General features: G+C 35.4%; 1 protein-coding gene across 1 annotated transcript; it reads left to right on the forward strand.

Annotated features, from left to right (window-relative positions):
• The first annotated feature begins 6,897 nt into the window (after window positions 1-6,897).
• On the forward strand, window positions 6,898-19,207 carry LOC142832341 (sulfotransferase 1B1-like). The gene is made up of 8 exons (XM_075942777.1): window positions 6,898-7,179; window positions 7,764-7,892; window positions 11,218-11,315; window positions 12,214-12,340; window positions 12,957-13,051; window positions 16,082-16,262; window positions 18,547-18,660; window positions 18,847-19,207. The coding sequence occupies exons 1-8, from the start codon at window positions 7,035-7,037 to the stop codon at window positions 18,876-18,878; spliced, it is 921 nt and encodes a 306-aa protein (XP_075798892.1). The 5' UTR covers window positions 6,898-7,034; the 3' UTR covers window positions 18,879-19,207.
• Window positions 19,208-21,906: the final 2,699 nt, after the last annotated feature.

Raw genomic sequence — 21,906 nt, forward strand, 5'->3', positions numbered from 1 at the left:
ATTGTATAATATGGCTACATTCTAATAAAATGTGTTTATATTCTGAATTTTGAATAAAACCGAACAAAACAAACAAGCAAAATTATTCATTGCCCAGTAAAACAGGAATCACATTGCCATTTTACATTTTCCAGTCTTCCAGTTTACATACTGCTTCTATGTCATCTTGATTGATTTTGTTAACACTAAGAAAATTATTATAATCCTTGCATCCCAGTATCAGAAGCAGATTTCTTTCTATGAATGTCAGATATGGAGTCTCTGTTCAGGTACCATCTTTGGGTAAAAAGATATTTACTCATCAATCTCACTAGGGGGCATACTTTCATTGTACCATGGCTGGTTGAGTGGCAGATTTATTTTCTTTGTTCAGGTTGTGATTCATACTTGTCTAGAATATGCTGAAAGTTTTTTTTTATCTTTGGCTGAAAAGAGGCAGATAGGAATATTGTTTTGTCTTTCTCAACATCTTCAAGGCCCACATGTCTCATGACTCAAGTTTCAGTTTTTCTAAGATCTATTCCAGCAAGCTATATAATGAAATATCATGTCAATCTCAAAATATTGAAGGGAATCTCTCTCTCTCTCTCTCTCTCTCTCTCTCTCTCTCTCTCTCTCTCTCTCTCTCTCTCTCCACCTCTCCTTCCCTCCTCCTTCCCTCCCTCCATCCTTCCTACTCCTTTTTCTTGCCTTTCCTCTTCCTCGCTTTTCTGTCATTGGTGTCTGTGGAGGTCTAAAAATGTGAACCTTTTCCACCTTGTCTGAAGTTCAGAGAGTTTCTGCTTGCTCAAAGTTATTGACAACAACTATGTTTACACACTCTGACCTAGGGTGTGGTTATTTGATGTTTTGAACATTAGGATGACCATACAGGTCATCCACCTTGACCAAATATCAGAGAACTCAGCATACTTCTGCTCCTTCTTTTGAGTTAGGAGGTTTGACCTAGGGAGTGACTGCCTTCAGGATACTTGGCCTAGGGTGGGTTTACTGCCAAAACAACAGAATGCTTTTCTCAAAATTAATGACTTGATGCCTCAAATATTGAAGCAAATAACTGTTCTGGTTGTCCTTTGTATCATGTTAAAGCAATCTTTGTCCTTCTTCACCCTTCCTGTTGTATTGGGGTATAAAAGTGTATGGAAAACAAAATGTGGGCTATTTCAGTATTCACTGCAACTTCTTCCAATTACTATTCTATTTCTGTTTTATTATTTTCACTCATGTCTTTGTTCTTTTTGTTATTTTTCTGATCCCCATGTCCTTACCCTGGTAAGTGATATTTTTGTCAAAGGTAGTACCCCAAATATGTGTGTGTGTGTGTGTGTGTGTATGTGTGTGTTTATATAAAGAAAGAGAGAGTAGATAGGGATAAGTAGATAAGATATGACTTATCTGACCAACCTGTCACTAGTACTAATCTATGGAATAAGCATATAAGCATAAATATATAGAAGGCAATTTCATATCACATTATGTTCACTTAGCAAAATGACATTAGTAACTTATCCTTTAGTGCTCATGCTGACCTGGTTTACTGTACCAGATATGAAACCTCTGTTTGAGTGGGACTCAAGTCCAAATAGAGTGTGTTCCATTCCTTCCAGTTAGTCATTTTGCTTCTGTACCACTGCGTAAGTTTTTTCCCGGTCTGTCTTTATAGTGCACCCAGTGTCCACAAATGACTCAAATATTTGACATTTTTCTTAGCAGTAGGCAGTAGGAAAGCTAGCCAGGGATGAAACAACTATCCCAGCTCTGACTTGATTTCTCTATGTCCTTCATGTGATCTCTTCAGGATTAGAGTCTTACCATTTAGTCATGGTGAGCAACCAACAGGAGTGCCAAAGTGTTTGGGTAGCATCAGGTGTCTCCCTAACCAATAACTTGTAAGGAGGTATCCCACCTTGACCCCGAGATTTTTGTTAATACTCTATGACTTGCAAAAGAAGCTTTGTTCATCTATTCAGGCAGTTGAAGGAACATGTTCTGCAGTATAGTTCTCATTTCTAAAAGTTTCCTTGAAGTGGCTTACAAAGGAAAGGAGGCAGTAAACAAGGCTGACCCTGAAGGGCATTAATACGAACGGCATCATACAGGAGATGAGACATTTTTTTTATAGTGGTTTCATAAAAAAATTCATATTTTGTGAGCATGGGTTCAATATAGCTATAAACTTCTTGGTCAACAATCCAGTCAGCCTCTCTCTACCTCAGACAAAGAATTTCCAGATGTGAAAAACACTGCATTCATACATGCAGGCTCCTCCACAATTGGACACAGAGGGCTTAGAAGGAACAAGAAATTGGAAAGTTATTATAGACCACATCAGGTCTTTAATGTTTTCCCATCTATTTCTAATAGATGTCTCTCCCCTCAGCTCAGGGAGAAGAACATGGCTGAGTGTTTATATTTAGCCATCCCATGCAATGTAACAAAATATTCTGTTCAAAATTTAAAGAATAATAAAATAAAATTTCAATGATGTCACTAGTAGCAGTTGTAAAGTCTGAGCCCACATCAGCTTTGAAAGGATTGCAATTACGGAATTTGTCACATGATTACTATAGACTTCAGTTCATGATTTTTGGGGTGATTGAATATGTACCTGGACATTTCCTTCTGTGTGTTTATATCAGAAGGAAGGTTTGGATCAAATATTTTTCTCAGTAGTCTAAATATTCAACTGCTGTTGGTAGAATAGCAAATAAGGGAAAATAATACCTGTTGTCATTCTGGGGGAGTCACAATAGGGCCCAAACATTACTCATTGTGTCTTATCTATTAATATAAGGAAGGAGATTTAATCTAAGCTGCTTAAAGTAATTGAGTTCCAAGGGAATGCACAAAATGTGTAAACCTGCTCTAGTGAGAACAACAAAATACCCAGGCTGTGGAATTGAGACTTAGTCTTTCAAGCCAAAGGAGGCAAATCTCTTCCTTCTTCCATGGGACAAGGGTTGTTTACTTATTCTCAATTACCTACACTTATTTTTATCCTTAGACAACCATTTCTCAGAAAAACTACCCAAGACATTCTCCAGTGTGGAACAGTAGTAATATCTATTAAAAATGCTGGTTTTTGCATCAAATTCTAATGTTTTAGAGTGCTGTATTTGAAGTTGAGAATTCTAAATGATACTTTAGACCTCCATGTTGATAACTAGATGTCAAAATGAATTAGTGATTTGCTTACTATGATTTTCACTACCACAGATTTATGTATAAACTACTAAAATAAAATAAAAATGGGAGATCAAAAATGTGTCACACAAGAAAGGTATTTTTGCAACGTGGGCAAAAAATAAAATTCTGTAGTCAATGAACAAATCAAAATACATAACTAAGAATAATTTATTACAGAAAATGCTGAGTTTACTTCCTGATACTCATTTAAAACTGAAAATAACTGCCCTTTTTGTATGAAAGATCTTTCTTTGACATTAATCCATTTAAACTCTGCCTTTCTTTAAGATACAGGGCAGAAGTATTATCATTTCAATTATAGACGTACTTCTAAGAAAGTTTATATTATATTTCTATTTTTAAATAACAAGAGCAAGCTTACTGAGTTTTAATTTATTAAAATAAAATTCATGACTAATTTTTCAGGTCCTATTTGACTTTGTTATCTAAACACAGTTAAGGACTAATAATAAAGGAATTTGCATTAGATGCTGTAGATTGAATTTCCAAACTTTCTTCATCCATGTTTAGTTTTCCATTTGATTTCTTTTTCTTTAATTTTTAATTGGTTTTATTTTTCTCTGCTCCACTCCTTTCCTCTCCCCTTCCCCCTCCCCTTTCCCCTCTGCTCATAATCCCCATGCTACCAATTTATTCAGGAAATCTTGTCTTCTTCTACTTCCCATGTAGATAAGATCCATGTGTGTCCCTCTTAGGGTCCTCATTGTTGTGTAGGCTTTCTGGGATTGTGAATTGTAGGATGGTTTTTCTTTGCTTTATGTCTAAAAGCCACTTAGGAGTGAATACATATTATATTTGTCTTTCTGGGTCTGTGTTACATCACTCAATATGATGTTTTCTAGCTCCATCCATTTGTCTGCAAATTTCAAGATGTCATTATTTTTTCTGCTGTGTAGTACTCCATTGTGTAAATGCACACATTTTCCTTAACCATCCTTTGGTCGAGGGGCATTTAGGTTGTTTCCAGATTCTATCTACGATAATAATTCTGCTAGGAACATAGTTCCTGGGGTTATAGACAAACCATGAATCTCCTTCAAATATTAACGATGTAGTCTTAATGCAGTTTTTTCCAAATAGGAAAAGAAAACTATGAACACTATTAACTGCACATTATGGATTTTTCCCTCAGCTCACACAATAGTTCCACCATAAATATGTTTATAACTTTCAGACCATGGTCACTTATATCACAAGAGGGAAAAATATGAGAAAAGACTCGTTTCATCTCTGTAAATCTCTGTCTCCTTTCTGTATTTGTAAATCTATAATAAGGGTAAGTACGGAAGCTTTTGACATTCCAAAAATAGACTTACAGGACTTAAATATTATAAATGTGAAATGCAGATTCATAGATCAGAAAGTGACCAAATGCCTTCATTCTATAAAAGCAAACTAGAAAAATATTACAAGTTGATAGAATCTAGTTGAAATTGACTCTAGTACAATTCAGCAAAACAGCAGTTATACCTTCCAGGTCAGTGCCTATTTGCCATTCTCTGTTACATGTTTTCTGAGATTCTTAAAACTTGCCATCACAACAGCAGGCCCTTGTATGGATGTGTTTGAATGGGCTTCAAACCCTTAAGGTTTTTACTGCCTGCAAAGTCACAGACTGCTATGTGTAGGTCCTGACTTGACCTTTTTTTCCCTTCTGGAGAGGGCAGGAGGTATCCTGCCCTTCCCATACCACCACCAACTCCAAGGGTTCTTCTCAGCAACAATGCCTGTGGCTGAAGGTGAAGACTGAGCAAGGAGATCACGCTGTGAAGTAAAATTTATTTTTATATTGTTTTTATTGATACTTTTTGTAAATGTTTAGTGCATTGGAGTCCTTGGGTAAGGGTCTTGCACAAATCAAAACACAGGGGATGCAGAGTATGAACAACTGCATAACAAGCTTTATTTTGTATGGCTTTTTATGCAGACTAAAAAGCATTACCTCAACTCTGAAACCCCCCTTTACTCACGTACATGATTCTGAGAAACTCTTACCTCCCCTTGCAAGAAACAATACCTCAATTAATAACAGTAATAAAGATAAAAAGAAGTACATAGAAACAAGGCAAAAAGTATACAGAAGCAAAGCACTCCTTTATATCTGATAGAGCATGAAGAACTGAGCTCAAGGGCCGCTTCTTTATCCAGGGTACGAATTCTGACAGATCGTTTGAGAAATGGGCAAAGAAAGTTTTCTTTTATCTATGCTTAGGTTGCCCAACAACTGTTTCCCAGCTTCGTCTCATCTAGCCCAGGAGGAGCCTGCACTCTAAGCCAGTTCTGTGTTTCCACAATTTCCTCCTTTTTTAATTTTTATTTGAAGTTAAAAGGAGTTTCGACCATAAAGTATGTAATTTTTTTTTGTGTTTGGTCAACTACAAAGCTTATACATAATCAAGAATAAATAAAAGCATAGGAACGATTACAATAAATATACCACTGGAGGAATGAAGAATACATGCACAACTTGAGACAGTGAGCAGACCAAAGTCTATTCCTGGTGGCTACTCCTTCTCTGTGAGCCTCAGATCCCAAAAGTTACAGCTGTTTCCTCATCACTAAGACAAAATGGCAACCCACTGACTGGGAGAAGATCTTCACCAACCCCGCAACAGACAAAGGTCTGATCTCCAAAATATATAAAGAACTCAAGAAAGTAGACTTTAAAATGCTAATTAACCCAATTAAAAAATGGGGCACTGATCTGAACAGAGAATTCTCAACAGAAGAAGTTCAAATGGCCAAAAGACACTTAAGGTCATGCTCAACCTCCTTAGCAATCAGGGAAATGCAAATCAAAACAACTTTGAGATATCATCTTACACCTGTCAGATTGGCTAAAATCAAAAACACCAATGATAACCATCTATGAATTGAAAGCATGTCTTAAGAATGGGTAAGAAAGGGTGATAATGGATATTATATATAATAAATGCAAGACCTAAAATGCATGTTAATAATTTATGTATTTATAATCTACATTTTCAGAGAATAATTAAAGTGATTTAAAATCATCCTCAAATTTTAAGGTGGGGAATTGCAGGGTCTCATTAAAATGTACATTCTTAGTCTGTATGGGGACCTGAGGGTTCTGCATTTCCAACAAGATCTCAGAAGAGGTCAATGGCACAGGTACTTATGCAGGGTCCAGAATTTAGGTAGGATATGTTAGTTTACATTATAAATATAAAAAACAGTATTAAAAACTAAATTAAAAATTTAGAATTGGTTAATAAAAAGTAAATATCCACAATTCCAAGAAGCTCAGTATAGCTGAAGTCTATATTTGCAGTTGTGGGCATACTTATATGTACACACAGAAATAACCACATTTGGGAACAATCTGAATCATTCCCTTAAGAGTGTTGACAAAGAAACAACTCTTAGAAGAGGACACAACATGTGAAGTCATATATGTCAAAATGTATGGCACTAAAAGTCACAATGAAACTAGAGTAACCCTAAAGAAAAATGAGCTGCAACTAAAATGCTGATACCTAACTATACATGCAGAATTTTTAACATATTTCTGTAAAACTATGACTTAATTCACGGAAGTATAGGGCCCCTTCTCTTCAAAGTTTCTGCTGGTGACCTTTGTCCTGGCGTCAGAGAGCCGAGTGCCACACTTGTCAATCTGTTCTATCAGTCCCACAAGATAACCTTTGTGTTTCTGTGTACAGTATGATAAAGTCAAAGTTCACTTTGTACTATAGTTTAGTGTCTGAAGCCGAGCATTCGTTACGCAGATTCTGACTTTTCGTCGTTCTCCACTGGTTTACTGCTAATAGGCAGTCTGTTCTGCATCTGTACAACCTGCTACAAAAATGGGTACTCCAGAAGTTCGGAGGAAAGATTTGAAGATGATCAATGGCTATCCTATGGTCTATGCTTTTGCACTCAACTGGGAAAGGATGGAAGAGTTCCAGGGCAGACCAGATGACATTGTGATATCCACATTCCCTAAATCAGGTGAGTTCTGTGTCTAAAGAATGCAGGTCTAACCTTGACTTTTGTTTATAAGATTGTTTCAGATTTTATTTTATTAACTTTTTTTTCATTTATTTTACACACCGAGCACAGTTTCCCCTTCCTCCTCTGCTCCCATCTCCTTCCCGGGAGACTCCCACCTATCCCCCTCCCCATTTACTCCTCTTCTGCCTCATTCAGAAAGGGGCACACCTCCCATGGTCTTAACCATGGCACATCAAGTTGAGGTAGGACCACCCTCCTCCCCCTGCATAAAGGCTGGATAAGGAAATCCAGAATTAATCATAAGTGTGTATGTATTTGTTTGTATCTGGGAAGCAAATGTGCGGGTGAGAGCTGGTATGGGCCAGAGGTACACACAGGCTTTAGACAGAGGAAAGAGAGGGGGCAAATGCTATTATAATATTGTGATCTCAAAAACTTCTATTTATTTAAAATGTCACAAAAATGTTTCATGTTTATATGTATGAGCTTCTTGATAAATCAATAAATAAAATCAAATAATATTGAAACAAAGAAACTAACTGATCACTGATTTTAAAAATTCTGGGTTTTTTTTGTTACAGGTACTACTTGGATTAGTGAAATTGTTGACATGGTTCTAAATGATGGAGATACTGAAAAATGTAAGAGAGACGTCATTACTACTAAAATTCCAATGCTGGAACTGTATGAACCTGAACACAATATATCAGGTAAAATTTAAATCTCCTGGTGATTTTGTAATTTTGTAAGAGTATTCTCATCTAGCATAGTCCTATTTGTGATTCTAACTAAGAAAAAAGAAAGAAAGAAAGAAAGAAAGAAAGAAAGAAAGAAAGAAAGAAAGGGAGGAAAAAGAAGAAACAGAGCATGAATATTTGTATAATTATAAAGGATTACTTACTGTGTTGTGAGTTAACTCTGAATTATTAGTAAAATATGCATATTCTCACCAAGGAATTACAGAAATGTTGTAACATTAAAAGCAAATCAATTTGTAACATATTAGTTCTACTAGTCTTCCAAAGCCAAAGAACAAGACTGTATGAGACATATTCATAAGAAAGATTCCCTTAGATGTATGATCAAGGCTAGCTACAGTTAACGAAGGGCCAAAGATGTGCACGGAATGTGGGCAAACATAACCTAGGGGCATGAAGCATCTAAGTGTAAAGGGATTGATACAGTCAAGTCTTTAGGGCAATATAGGAACTAAAACAACAGTGAAGCAAGGGGTGGCAGAAGGTGCAAAGCAATTTGAAATCATATCCTGATGAATTAAATAAGCTATGGAATCGTAAAAGTTTCTTTTATTTTAAACAAGGTAGGGAAGATATTGAATTAAGAGTCACTGACTTTTTTTGTTGTTGTTTAAAATACAAAATCTAGCTGGGCAGTGGTGGCTCACGCCTTTAATTCCAGCACTCAGGAGGCAGAGGCAGGAAGATCTCTGTGAGTTTGAGGCCAGCCTGGTCTACAAGAGCTAGTTCCAAGACAGGAACCAAAAAGCTACGGAGAAACTCTATCTCGAAAATCAAAAATAAAAAAAATACAAAATCTACCCTAGTTTCTCTGTGGGATTGAATTTAGGATGCTAGCAATATATTTTGAACTTATTGACTGACAGATTACCTGAGAAATTTGAAGAAAATGAAGAAAGAAGGGTAAGTTCAGAAGTTTTATTTAGGTCAACCAAATATGAAGCCAGGTATTTTTTTGGAAACTTCAGAATTAAGAATTTTGTATAAGATGTTAGATTTCAGGTATTGAGAATTTTAAATAATCAGTTGAAAGATATTGATTCAGCAACTTTTAGTGTTACTGGCACTCGAAGGCAAGATTGTTGACCCAGAAAATTGTAATGCAGTATTAAAAATTGAAGATTATCCTCTTAAATTGCCACTAGGAAGAGGTTTTGAAAGATGAGCTAACAAAAACTCATCAAGCTAAAAGGGAATGAAAAGCGTGGATCTAACAGGCAAGTGTGAAAGTTCGCTTTTAGTGAAGCTGCTGGGAACCTAGATAACAGGGAACACACTAACTTGAGGTCAGCCCTTCCCGTGCTGCAATTTAAACCCTCCCATGCAGTGGAGACTGCTCATGGCAAGAAGGTTTGTATCCACCGGAAAGGGTCTATTGAACTTAGCTCATTGTCTAAAGTTGAAGGGAAAATAATAGCTTGGAAATGAAGAGTGGTTTTAATGTCGCAAAAATATAAAATGAAAAATTAATTAAACTAAAATCTGTAGGTTTCTGGGATTACTGGTGGGGCCAGGGTTAAAAATGGAGTCAATTGCCACAGAAAGATGAGTTGACATTTAGCCAAGAGATAAATTATTAGAATTATTCTAGAGTCTAATCGTGAAATCTTCCTAGCAGTTGTATTCATGGATTTAAATCACTTCACTCAGAAAAATGACTATGAGACAGTGAAAAACAGGAAATCTTTTATGGGTCTTGAGGCAAGAACAAAGAATTGCCATGGGGAAGGAAGACAGCCTTAGATTAACAGAGGGAAGTTTGCACCTCTAAAAGCTTACAATTTTCATTTCTGTGTACTGTGTAACATGGCTGCTGTGGTGGCATTTCATTTGTATTTTAATAGACAAGCACATAAGCTCTTAGCCTCAGTCTTATAATCTTCTCTATTTCTGGGATCAAGGGCAGGCACCACTACTGCCTGGTTTCTATGGCAAACAAGTGTGACTACTGGGATTAAAGATATGTGTCATTGCTGCCTCGTCTGTAAGGCTGGCCAGTGTGGCTCTTTTACTTTTTTGATCCTCAGGCAAGACTTATTAAGATACAAATGAAATGCCTCTACATACTGTTGCTGCCAGTTTGGAGATATGAGATCCTTGATGGAATTTTAGGTTTCTGATTAATATCTTCAGATATTTGATTTTCACAACCTTATTTTTATTGTTATAAAGTGGTTGTACTTAATATTTATTGTAGGCCATGGACTTCAATTAACAAGATTTTCATTGGTAAATAGCATGTCAAATTCCTGTTCTGAAGGAATTTCCATTCTATTAAATGTATATTGTAGAGCCAGCATAAGCAATAAGCATTGGAACACTCTGGAAATAAGCACATTTCTGCTTGTGAATAGTTCCCTATTTTAAAAAAACAGTTTATTATGGACTTCTAAGAAGTCCAAGCTGGCCTTAATCTTAACATCTTCATGCCTCAGTCTCTTGAGTATTGGATTAAAGCTCCCAGTCACCATTACAAAATACATGCCATATTGCATAAAGATAAGTGTTATATAGAGCACTGGGACTGGATGTTGTATGATAAATTATAAACAGTTAAAACCGGTGATTGCTTGGAGTTGATTAAGCAGGTGTTTTCAAGAATGTATTCCTATGCTAAAAAATGGCAAGAGTCTGTAGTATTAGCAGATAATTTAGAGATTAGAGTTGCAGATGTGCTAAAACTCCAAGTTACCAAAGTCGTGTTTTAGTCCTTATTTTGCTAACAAAGAAAATGAAACTGACTCTTAAAAATTTAGAAATCTCTTCCTGAGTAAAATTATAGTAGAAATTTTAATACAGTGATGTAAATGTCAAAGTGCACACTGTTGCCTGTCTCCTAATACTACTTCCTGGAATTCTGAAAAACAAAACAAAATAAAAAACAGCCTGTAGTTATTTTAGAAATTATCTACATTTAATATTGCTTCAACATGTCTGTAGAAAAATGCTTGGAAGACAGCAAGATAGCTTGGTAGGAAAAATCCCTGGCTGTACAGGTACGAGGACCAGGAACCCACATTACAGGAAAAGGATGGACTCTTGAAAGTTGTCTTCTGACTTTCACAATACTCTTGTATTGTGACACATGAACACATCTATCATACACACACACACACACACACACACACACACACACACACACACACACACACACTTCTCATGTACATGTACACACCCTCACACTAAAATAACATTTATAAATATTGGTGGGAAAGATGAAGAAATATGAGTTCCTTTCGTACTCTGATCTTTCTTTGTCCTAAACTGAAAATTTCAGGTATTGAATTCTTAAAGACAACTCCATCGCCTCGGGTTATAAAGACACATCTACCAACTGATCTACTCCCGAAAAGTCTCTGGGAGAACAAATGCAAGGTACAAGCCTCCAGTTGAACTCTGTCCATTTATCTATTCCTGTTGTGAGAACTAGCAGTATGTATTGTGACCTAGAGAACTAAACTACACAAGGAAGTGCTTGATACTCTCCTCTTCTCTCTCCTGCCTTCCCCCTTCCCTCCTCCACTCTCTTCTTTTCTCTCCTCATCTCTCTTCTGGCTCCTTACTTTTACTCCTCTTCCCTTGTCACCTTCTGGTTTTGTTTTGTTTGTTTGTTTGAGACAGAATATCACTATATGTGCCATGCTGACCTTGAAATTGATATCACATTCCTGAGCTTTCTTTCCCAGCTGCCCAAGTACTACAATAATAGGAGTTTGCCACTATGAACGGTTAAGTGTTTTTTAATTAGTTTCAATTCATTAATATGAAATTTATGAGATTAAAAGTAACGTAATTCTCACACCAACACAATACTGCTACTTTTATTCTTTTTCTGTGCCAGGATAATGTGGCCTTCAACAAAATTTCAGGCAAGAATATATATTCTTAACTGAAAGTTTGTGATATTATTTAGTGAAATATTTGTGACTGAGTTTGTTTAGCAGGAAATTTTAAGTTCTTCAATAGTTAATCATTTCTTAATTAGTAACTCTGCTATAAAAATTATCTAGTTTTTCCGACTTGACTTTATGTAAAGAATTTGGGTGTGGTATATAAAAATGAAGCGCAATGATCTTTATATACGAAGGTATTTTCTTTGTAATCTAACCAAAACCTTAATAAGTTCATGAGAACAGTTAGAAGTCCTGATAGGTTAGCATTAGGATGCATAACTTCCAGGAGAAAATCTGCTCTGCAATTTTATTTATTTATAAATATATTTATTTATTAATAATGCCCCATTCCTTGATTTCCTTTTTCCTCTCTCATGTAGATGATTTATATGGCTCGAAATGCCAAGGATGTTACTGTCTCGTATTATCATTTTGACTTAATGAATAATCTACACCCTGTTCCTTGCACCTGGGAAGAATATGTGCTGAAATTCCTAGATGGAAATGGTGAGTAGCCAGAAAACTTGGCTTTAAAATGTTGACTAGTTTTTATTTCAAATATTTCTATTTTAAATAACCTATCTTCCTTCATTTTGTTAAAAGTCAGAACATTCAAGTTTAATACTAACATATTAAATTCCAGTTTAGGAAAGTAACTACATTTAAGTGTTTACTATAAAAATTAACTTGAAAGTGTGATAATAATCAATGCCATATGAAGACATTTTGTAATCTCTTCCCAGTGTTAAAAGTCCACTCTCAGTATTTATTCATCATTAGAGAGATACATGCTGTATCTGTGATATTTATATTCACAATTGATACTTGATGTTATGTAAATCTTCAATAGGGTTCAACCTAACTCAGTGGTAGCCAATCTATTCTTACTTGAAATGCTGCCTTTGCAATTTATGTTTTAAAAATTGATATATATATATATATATATATATATATATATATATATATATATATATATATGGCTAATTTTAACTTTTTGAAAATTGATCCTATATTGTCAGCCTCTTTGATTATCAAATTCTATAAAATGTCTTTGCAAATGGCTTATTAAAATTTTTTGGATATGGTAAACACTTATAGAGGTACCATTTTTTTTCTATTTTAGTGCCTTATGGTTCATGGTTCAATCACGTTAAGACTTGGTGGGAAAAGAAGAAAGATCATCCACTACTTTTCTTGTACTATGAAGATTTAAAACAGGTAACATAGTAGATGTTTATTCTGAAAAATGTGTACACTGTGTCATGGAGAAACCATTAATATCTATTTTTCTAGCTAACATTAGAATCCAAATTAAAATGGCTTTTTTCCCCTATTACCCATACCTCTGCATGTCTATCAGACCAGTTACCACTTTGTGAAATCATTGATCTACATTTAGTTAACATGTGATTTCAACCATCCTTTTCCCTAAAATTCTCCCCTGGATTTACCAGGACATCATTCCCAAGACTTTGCACTTTGTATTTGTTTATACATCCATTTTTTTCCTTTTCAATTGATCGCTATAATTTGATCTTCACTTCCTTGTTCTGCATTTCCTGAATATTTATTTGTATTTCCCATATATTCATCATTTTCTAAATGGAATTTTAGACCAACATTGGAATTAATTTAATATGTTCAAAAGAAAAAAATGTTTAGTTTCCAACCTCTCATCCTTTACAACTTGTATTTTCTTTTTACTATATCAACTTTATTTTTCCTTTTAGAATTCCAAGCCTTCAGTTAGGTTTTATGTTTAGTATAATTACAGTCTACCCTTTGCACACTCTGGACTTTGGATTGTGTCCATGCTTTGTTTGTTTTATCTTCCAAATGTTTCTCTTTCTTTACTTTTTCAATGTTGTGCCCATAGTCTGGACCTGCAAAAACCACCAAGAAATCAGATCCAGTGTAAAAGCAAAGAGCCTTTTTAATTACGAGTTTATTCAGTTCCTCTATCCATCCAACACAGAGGGTGGCGTACGTGATACCATGAGACATATTGGGGCCCCTCATTTATTAGGGGTGGAGCAAGGGGCCGCATTTGGGGGTTTGGAAGTTTCATAATAACAGTCTCAGAATTGATGCACCTCCAGGCTTGGGAAACCCTTCCTGAACAGATTGGTCAGTTGCAACTGCTGAAAGGTATCTTTAACACATCAGAAGTTAACTGGCAGGTTCTGGATCTGCTTTTCTGATGAGGTGGAATGCAGTAATCACAGCAACAGCCCCACTTCCCCATGGCCTCCAAGTATTGCAACCTTTCCACAGTTGCAGTTGACCAATCAGTTCAGGACAGCTTCCTCCAGTCCGGGGTACACCAATCTTGAGACTGTTACTATGCAACTAGCAGAATCCCAGATGTACTGCCCTTGGTCTACCCCCAATAAATGCCCCACCCCGCTGTGACTCAGAGTCTCTCCTACTCTTCCCACTGTATTGAATGAATGGAGGACCTGAGTTACCTTGTAATTACAAAGACTCTTTGCTTTTGCATCGGATCTGGTCTCTTGGGGTTTTTTTAAGTCCAGACTCTAGGCATAATACACAGTGAATTTATTTTAGAGTATAAACTTGCAATTCGCACAGTCTCTATGAAATAGGTTTGTTCAATATTATTGCAATGTACTTTGCCGCTATTCTGGGCTATTCTACAAAACTTGGATAGTCCTGATGACCCTCCCAAACCATTGAAAAATGTACAGAAATGTTTCTTTGTTTGTAAAGCTCCATATACACAATTTAGAACACCTTTCAATTCTCAAATCTGTGATGGAAACTAAAAAAACCTATCAATTTTGAAACTATACTTATAGTACCAAATACAGTGCTTAGGAGTTACACATAGATGGAACCTTTCATAACGTGATGACTTGTAGGCAGAGCAAGAGTAATAACCAAAATATCAGTCACAGTATGTCCAGTGAATGGTGACACGCTCTGAATGTGCTCTTAGGAAACTCCCCAGCATTTTTATATCTTGCCTCCGATTGTCTGAAATTTTCCACTATTTCCAGGTTGTAGTTAGTTTACAGTATAGAAGAGATCTGAATCACCCAAATTGGAGGGATAACCTCTACTATCTTTAGGAAGAGCTTCTGTCCTCTCTCTACTGAAGTGATTTATTCAAAAAGACAAATTTTGGTTGATTCATGGGCCAGCCCAATGAGCACTTGAGGAATATTCCAACACTTTTTAATACTCCTGAAATCTGCTATATATGTATTCTTAGCAGGAAGTATTTTGAAACATTTCAAAGTCCTGTATTAAGAATTTAAGCTGTTTGCTTTTACTGGGTGTTGATACCAACATCTCATCACCACATTAGATGTTACATTTTAATAAATTCTAATCATATCTTTCAATTTTAGTTTCAATCTAATTTTTCAAAATATTTTTGAAATGTCAATGAAAATTTAATTGCCTGATTGAAAGCTATACATATTAAGCTCATGCTATGTTAATGAACTGAAATGAGGTGATTGATTTTGGTTAATTTTTATTATTGTGTCTGTCTGTCTGTCTGTCTGTCCGTCTGTCTGTCTGTCTGTCTATATGTGAGTGCACATGCTCTCAGAGCCCAGTGGGGCCTGGTCCCTGGAAGCTGGAGTTAAAGGCTGTGGTGTGCTATTCTATGTGGGGACTGGAAACCAAGGGAGTCCCCTGAAAGAGCAGTGTGTGCTCATTCTTTCTTTAGTGTGTTGAATTAGTGTCTTTCTGTGTAGCACAGCAGACTGTGAATTTGTGTTTTTTTTATTTTCTTTATATTAACACCTCACATGCTTTTTAAAATTCATTTTACATATCACCACAGTTTTCCCCTTCTCCCTTTCTTCCTCAACCTATCCCTATCCACTCCTCAGAAAGGGTAAGGCTCCCATGGGGAGTCAATAAAGCCTGGCACATTCAATGCTGGCCGGACCAACCACACCCCCTTTCCCACATCAAGACTGACCAGAACATCCCATCAAGTGAAATGGGTTTAAAGTCAGTCAATCATGCAGTAGGAATAGATCCTGGTTCAACTGCCAGAACCATAAACAGACCAGGCAAGAAAACTTTTACCCACGTGCAAAGGGTCTGGTTCCTAGACCTTGAATTTGTAATGTTTCATCCTCAAACTTCTGCATACACATATGCAAACTCAAGAATAATAATGTAATTAGAAAGCTGCATCACTTTGTAAATTATATGAGTGGTTTACATGTTTGTTATTTCCTTGCATTTATCATCTCACTCCTGAAGAACCCAAAGGAAGAAATCAAAAAGGTTGCCAGCTTTCTAGGCAAGACCTTGGATGAGAAGACCTTGGACAAGATTATCCATCACACCTCTTTTGAAATGATGAAGGACAACCCCATGGTCAATTATACTCATCTGCCCTCATCAATGATGGATCACAGCAAGTCCCCTTTCATGCGAAAAGGTAAAATTTTGTTGAATGTAATTCCCACCTTTACTTTCTTGTGAAGAATCAGTTCTATGATTTCTACTGCTTTATGTAACTTCTTTAAGTTTCAGTTCTTCATAGGAAATCAATAAAACCAAAAACATATATAGTCAAAAGTCACTTTATTAGGATCATCCTTGCAAAGAAAAACAATGTACCCAGTTACTAAAGGTTTAATACTTTCTTCTTATTTACTATTCTAAATACAATTGATTTTCATAATTATCATGCAATATCGTGAACTATCATGTTTATCATTCTACTGCATTCTATAAATTGGCATAGACACTCTTCTTTCCTCATTGGTCGCTTATCTAGTAAGATGCAACTTCCTTAAAGCCCCATAGAACTTAAAAAATTGTCAATTTTTATGTAGACAATTCATCAAAAAGAAGTTTCTTTTCCTTACGGGAAATTTTCCCTTTTTACAGATACTATCTGAATTACAAGAAGGAGAATACAAATTTAACTTAGAAGAATATGGAATTTACTATTGAAATTCTTGGTTTGCTATGAAGCAAATCATGTGTATTATGGTTTCTTATACATAGTCCATTTCAATAATAATAAATTAACACATAATAAATTAATTTAAATTTTTACAACTACTATTTTGATTAATGTTTATTGAAATAAATACAGAGGAAAGGGACTTTCTTTAATGCTGGTATATAAGAATAACTCCAGGAATGTGTTTGGACATTGAAATACAATTAAAAACAATTTGAAAATCATTATATTATGACATTTTAATAAAAGTTCTAATCTTGTCAAAATAACAAGTTGTTTTAGTGTTAAATTTATCTGAAAAGTATTACATTTGGCTCCAAAGACAATGCCTACTATAACAGAATAAAGAAATATGTTGTTGTTGTTATCATTATTATTTAGAGCAGAATGACTAATGTATATGCATACACAATTATATTTATACAAAGTTTACCTGATAGAGCTTGAAAAGCAATTCCTTTTGTTGAAGCAGTCAAATTCAGCTATGTCACAGAAGGTAATTCCCCAAGGTGTTTAGTTCATGCCATATGAAAATGGATGAGATCTTTCATGACAGCTTAAAGATTGATGAGTAAAGAAAATGAGCTTCGTGTCTGGATTTGATGTTTTGTGCAGCATCATCATGAAAGACTACTACATGTTAACAAGATTGTGAAGTCTTTACATCTGCTGTAGAGGAAGAAAAAACATGTCCTGTGGTTAGACCAAGTTCTGTTTAAATTTGTGGCATCAAATACATCAACTAGCTAGCAAAAATTCTACTCACATCATTGACAAAATACATAAAACAATAACACATATCATATAAAATTTGGGGAAACACTACATGAAATGATATCTAACAATTTAGAAAATTTTCTAACCATAAATTAGACACATACATATATATGTATACACACATTATATAAATATTGGTAGCGATTGTGATTCATTTGTTTATTCATTCACTCATTCAAAAGACAGATTTGCATGTTTATCTAGTAATTCACATATAGTACAGGCTCCTCATGAATACCTACATGAGGCAATTGTTCTTTCAAACAAAGTCATATGTTTGTTTCAAGACAGCTCTGGAGCTTTATAGGTTTGGCTTTAATGTTATTCTCACCTAAAATATAAATAAAGTATAAATTTTGTGAATTAGGGGAAAAGTGTCTTCTAATGATCACAGGATTCTCCTTTGTAAATTCCAGGAAGAGAAACTCCTCTGTTTCCCATTTGAGAGCTCTTTTGGATGATGGACAGTTCTTTGTGCAGACATTATGACTGAGAAAATAAAGTGTTGTCTTCCTGCTGAAGATTGTGCAGGACAGTTAGGAAAAGTACAAGATCTTCCTTATGAAGCAGTATATTCCCTGAGAATTTAGATAAGAAAATTATCTGTCTCAAAATAACTCTTAAAATATGAACTCCATGCTTATTTATAAACTTGTTTTACCCATGATAATAATTAAATTTTAAATAGCATTTTGAAATAATCAGTATTTATTTAATATGAGATTAACTTTAAAGATCCACCAGACAAAATTAATTTCAAGACAAATATATGCATATACACCATTTACCATTGTTACAAATTAGAATAAAACTGGTAACATTTTTCATCATTTTTTATAATAGAAATTATTTTTGAAGCCAAATGCAGTGTATTTCAAATTCATTTCTCAAGTACTCAGTCTTTCCCTTGATGAATATTAGCTTTCCTTTTGTAATTTATATTTTATTCTTTCATGCATTCTTGTTATTTTAGGTACTATTGGTGACTGGAAAAATTACTTCACAGTGGCCCAAAATGAGATATTTGATGCCGTCTATGAGAAGGAAATGTCTGGAACAACACTTAAGTTCTGCACAGAGATCCAAAGTAATTAAGCTGAAACTTGAATATATGATTTCTTAAAATAGTAACTTGGCCGGGAAGTCAAATGGATTTGTGAAGGGAAATAAATGTGCTTTTTAAACACTGATTAAATATGTCTTACTAATGCCTCAGCAAGTAATATTTTATATTATCTAGAGCTAAGGGTCTTTGTTATGTTATTTTTCAAAGGTTGTTGCTGCAAATTCCTAAGTGACTACTGAATTGGAGGAATAGCATTTTTGAAAAACAACATGGACTTGTTTCAGGGCATGAAACTTGCATTCTTGTTCCTGATAACATTGCACAGACGACTGCACTTTCCCATGTGATCCTCCTTGTCATAGTATTTAGGATTATACCACCTTTGCTATAGACACAACTTGCATGGTTGCACATGGACTACATTTTTCTACACTTCCCCTGCCTTCTAGATCCTGAATATCTGATCCAGAACATTGTGGTCAACGGCTATAATGGCTTCTCATGCTGTTGACTCATTACTCGTCTTTCTGCCACAGGCCTATTTGGATAGCACAGATCATGTCCCAGATAAAATAACTTAGATTTTGAAAATGGTTTTCTGTACTTTATCAAATTTCTAAGTGTCCAAAGGCTGGAGAGGTGGCTCAGAGGTTAAGAATATGGATTGCTCTTCCAAAGGTCCTGAGTTCAATTCCCAGCAAATACATGCTGGCTCACAACCGTCTGTAATGAGATCTGGTGCTCTCTTCTGGTACAGGCACACATGTGGGCAGAGCACTGTATACAAAGTAAATAAATCTTAAGAAAAAAGGACTAAAAAAAATGAAAAACTTACATCATTATGTTTAGGTACAGTTCAGGTACAGTAATTGATTTTCCCCCTTTGTAGAGGGTTCTCTCAAATGACCCTTTTGAATTTCCCAGAACCATCCTTCACTATGCTGATCACCACAAGTGTATTTGGGTCCAACATCAGTACTTTCATTTCACAAAATGAAATTATCACTGCAGCTGAAATCTTCTAAACCTTAATACCAAAGGGAGAGTTTCTAGACTGAAGGTCATTTGCCCTATTGACAGAGAGGTGGGGGATATATAGAGCAATCTCATGGATAGAAGCCACCTTGTACAATCTGTTTCTCAACTCCATATTTGTCTTGAACAAGGTTGTATGTAACTCCTTGTATAAAAAGATTTTCTGCCTGTAGGTCATATCAACCTATGTCAAATTGCATCCACATTGTCTCCAAACTAAAGCTGGTTGATATGCTCTGGATTTGTCCTTTATCTGTTCAGGGGATGGAGGGTTCACTTCCATTGTAGACACACCCTCAACTGTACTTGAGATGGGTTCATTAACATTGTAGACACACCCTCAACTGTACTTGAGGTGGGTTCATTAACATTGTAGACACACCCTCAGCCATAGCTGAGATGGGAAGTGATTGAAGTATTGTATTTTACAAGTGAATTTTAGTTATAACAGTTCTTTGCTTCAACTCCAGGGAAGAAGTAGACCAGTGACATTTGTAAACACAGCCCTAAAAGAGGCACGTCTCTGATTATTGAGACAATTCCTTCATATCATGCTCAATAGTTATTTTTCCTAGTGATGAAACATGTGTTCTAATGCTTAGAAATAATTTGTAGATACTAATTAGGATATTTTAAAATACTGAAAATTAATTTTACTTTCTAGAATGGTGGTTTTGAGCCTGTAGGTTGTGACCCTTTGGAAGTTGAATGATCCTTTTACTGGGGTCACCCAAGATCATCTGCCTATTAGATATTTACATTTCTATTATTTATTTATTTATTTATTTATTTGCTTTTTCGAGACAGGGTTTCTCTGTGGTTTTGGAGCCTGTCCTGGAACTAGCTCTTGTAGAACAGGCTGGTCTCAAACTCACAGACATCCTCCTGCCTCTGCCTCCCAAGTGCTGGGATTAAAGGCATGCGCCACCACTGCCCGGCTTTAGATATTTACATTTTTAGAATGGTGGTTCTGAGCCTGTGGGTTGTGATACTTTGGAAGTCGAAGGAGTCTTTCACTGGGGTCACCTAAGATTATTTGCGTACTAGATGTTTACATTGTGAGTCATAACAGACAGTTCATAACAATAGCAAACTTATAGTTATGAAGTAGCAATGAAAATAATTTTATGGCTGGTGTCACCACATCATGAGGGTTGCAGCATTAGGAAGGCTGAAAAACACTGTTCTAAAATATTTTTCTCAAGAAAAAAGCTAAGTGAGGCACATAATTACTTGCCTTAATATCATTACTCATAGATTAATCCAATGCAGATTCTGACAAAGCAGCCAGTTATCATATAAGCAATAAGCATCTACGATCTACTCACATTTTGTTTTCATGGATTGTCTCAAGTAGCTACGTTCACTAGTACAGTGAGATACATTCAAGTTTTCTCTTTAGGAATTATTTTTAACTCCATTCAAAAACAATAACTTTGTAAACTTGAACTTTGGTATTTTATGTGCATGGACTATAAACTGAAAAATAAAATGTACATATTTCTTTATTGTTCAATAATCTTTGTGCCTTTTTAATGCCATCTAAAACACTGCCACTAAGTTAACTTATAATATTTTACTTTTTCTTATTCATTAATTCCCAGGCAGAAATAAGAATTTTATCGTTTTTAAACTGAAGCCTTATAATGCAAGAAAAGTGATAGCAGATATCAGTGGAAAATTTTATTGAACACTTCATGAGCTTTTATTTTGAAAAGTTCAAAGCAGCATGACTTACTGCCTCCCTTCACATCCCTTCATTACTAGACAAGTCCTGGCTGAATGGCCTTTCAAAGGTTGTGGCCACAGCCCCTTTGTCCTCGCCCTGTTGTGGCCACTGCCACTTTCTCCTCGCCCTGTTTTGAGGTGATTTGTTTCCGACTTGTCTCTGTCCATATCTCTAACCTCTTTCTGCCTGATAAAGTTATAAGGCTTTAGTTTAAAAACAGGATTAAAACATCCTTTGAAGGTTTCGAAGGCTGACTACTATGTCAAAAAATTATCAGCATATTTAGGTTAACCTAGATCTGTGTTCTTGGTCTACAGATTCATGTTTGTAGGAAAAATAGGTTGTTCAAACTCTTGTTCCTTTTAAGGTAAGAGCTAGGTTTTTCATTTTGAAACCACCTTATTTACGGGAAATAATAATGTTCTTGTTTACCACAACCTTTTCTTGTTGATTTACAAAATGAACTAATTTGCATAATTACTAAGAAGTGGAATAATAAAATA

Source organism: Microtus pennsylvanicus, chromosome 12, assembly GCF_037038515.1.
Source record: "Microtus pennsylvanicus isolate mMicPen1 chromosome 12, mMicPen1.hap1, whole genome shotgun sequence".
Taxonomy (NCBI): Eukaryota; Metazoa; Chordata; class Mammalia; order Rodentia; family Cricetidae; genus Microtus; species Microtus pennsylvanicus.

Bases quoted from the DNA above. Each gene is read 5' to 3' on its own strand.
- LOC142832341 (XM_075942777.1), top strand. From the start codon at position 7,035: ATGGGTACTCCAGAAGTTCGGAGGAAAGATTTGAAGATGATCAATGGC. The intron at 7,893-11,217 runs GTAAAATTTAAA...TGAAAATTTCAG, and splicing joins ACCTGAACACAATATATCAG to GTATTGAATTCTTAAAGACA. The intron at 16,263-18,546 runs GTAAAATTTTGT...TTGTTATTTTAG, and splicing joins GTCCCCTTTCATGCGAAAAG to GTACTATTGGTGACTGGAAA.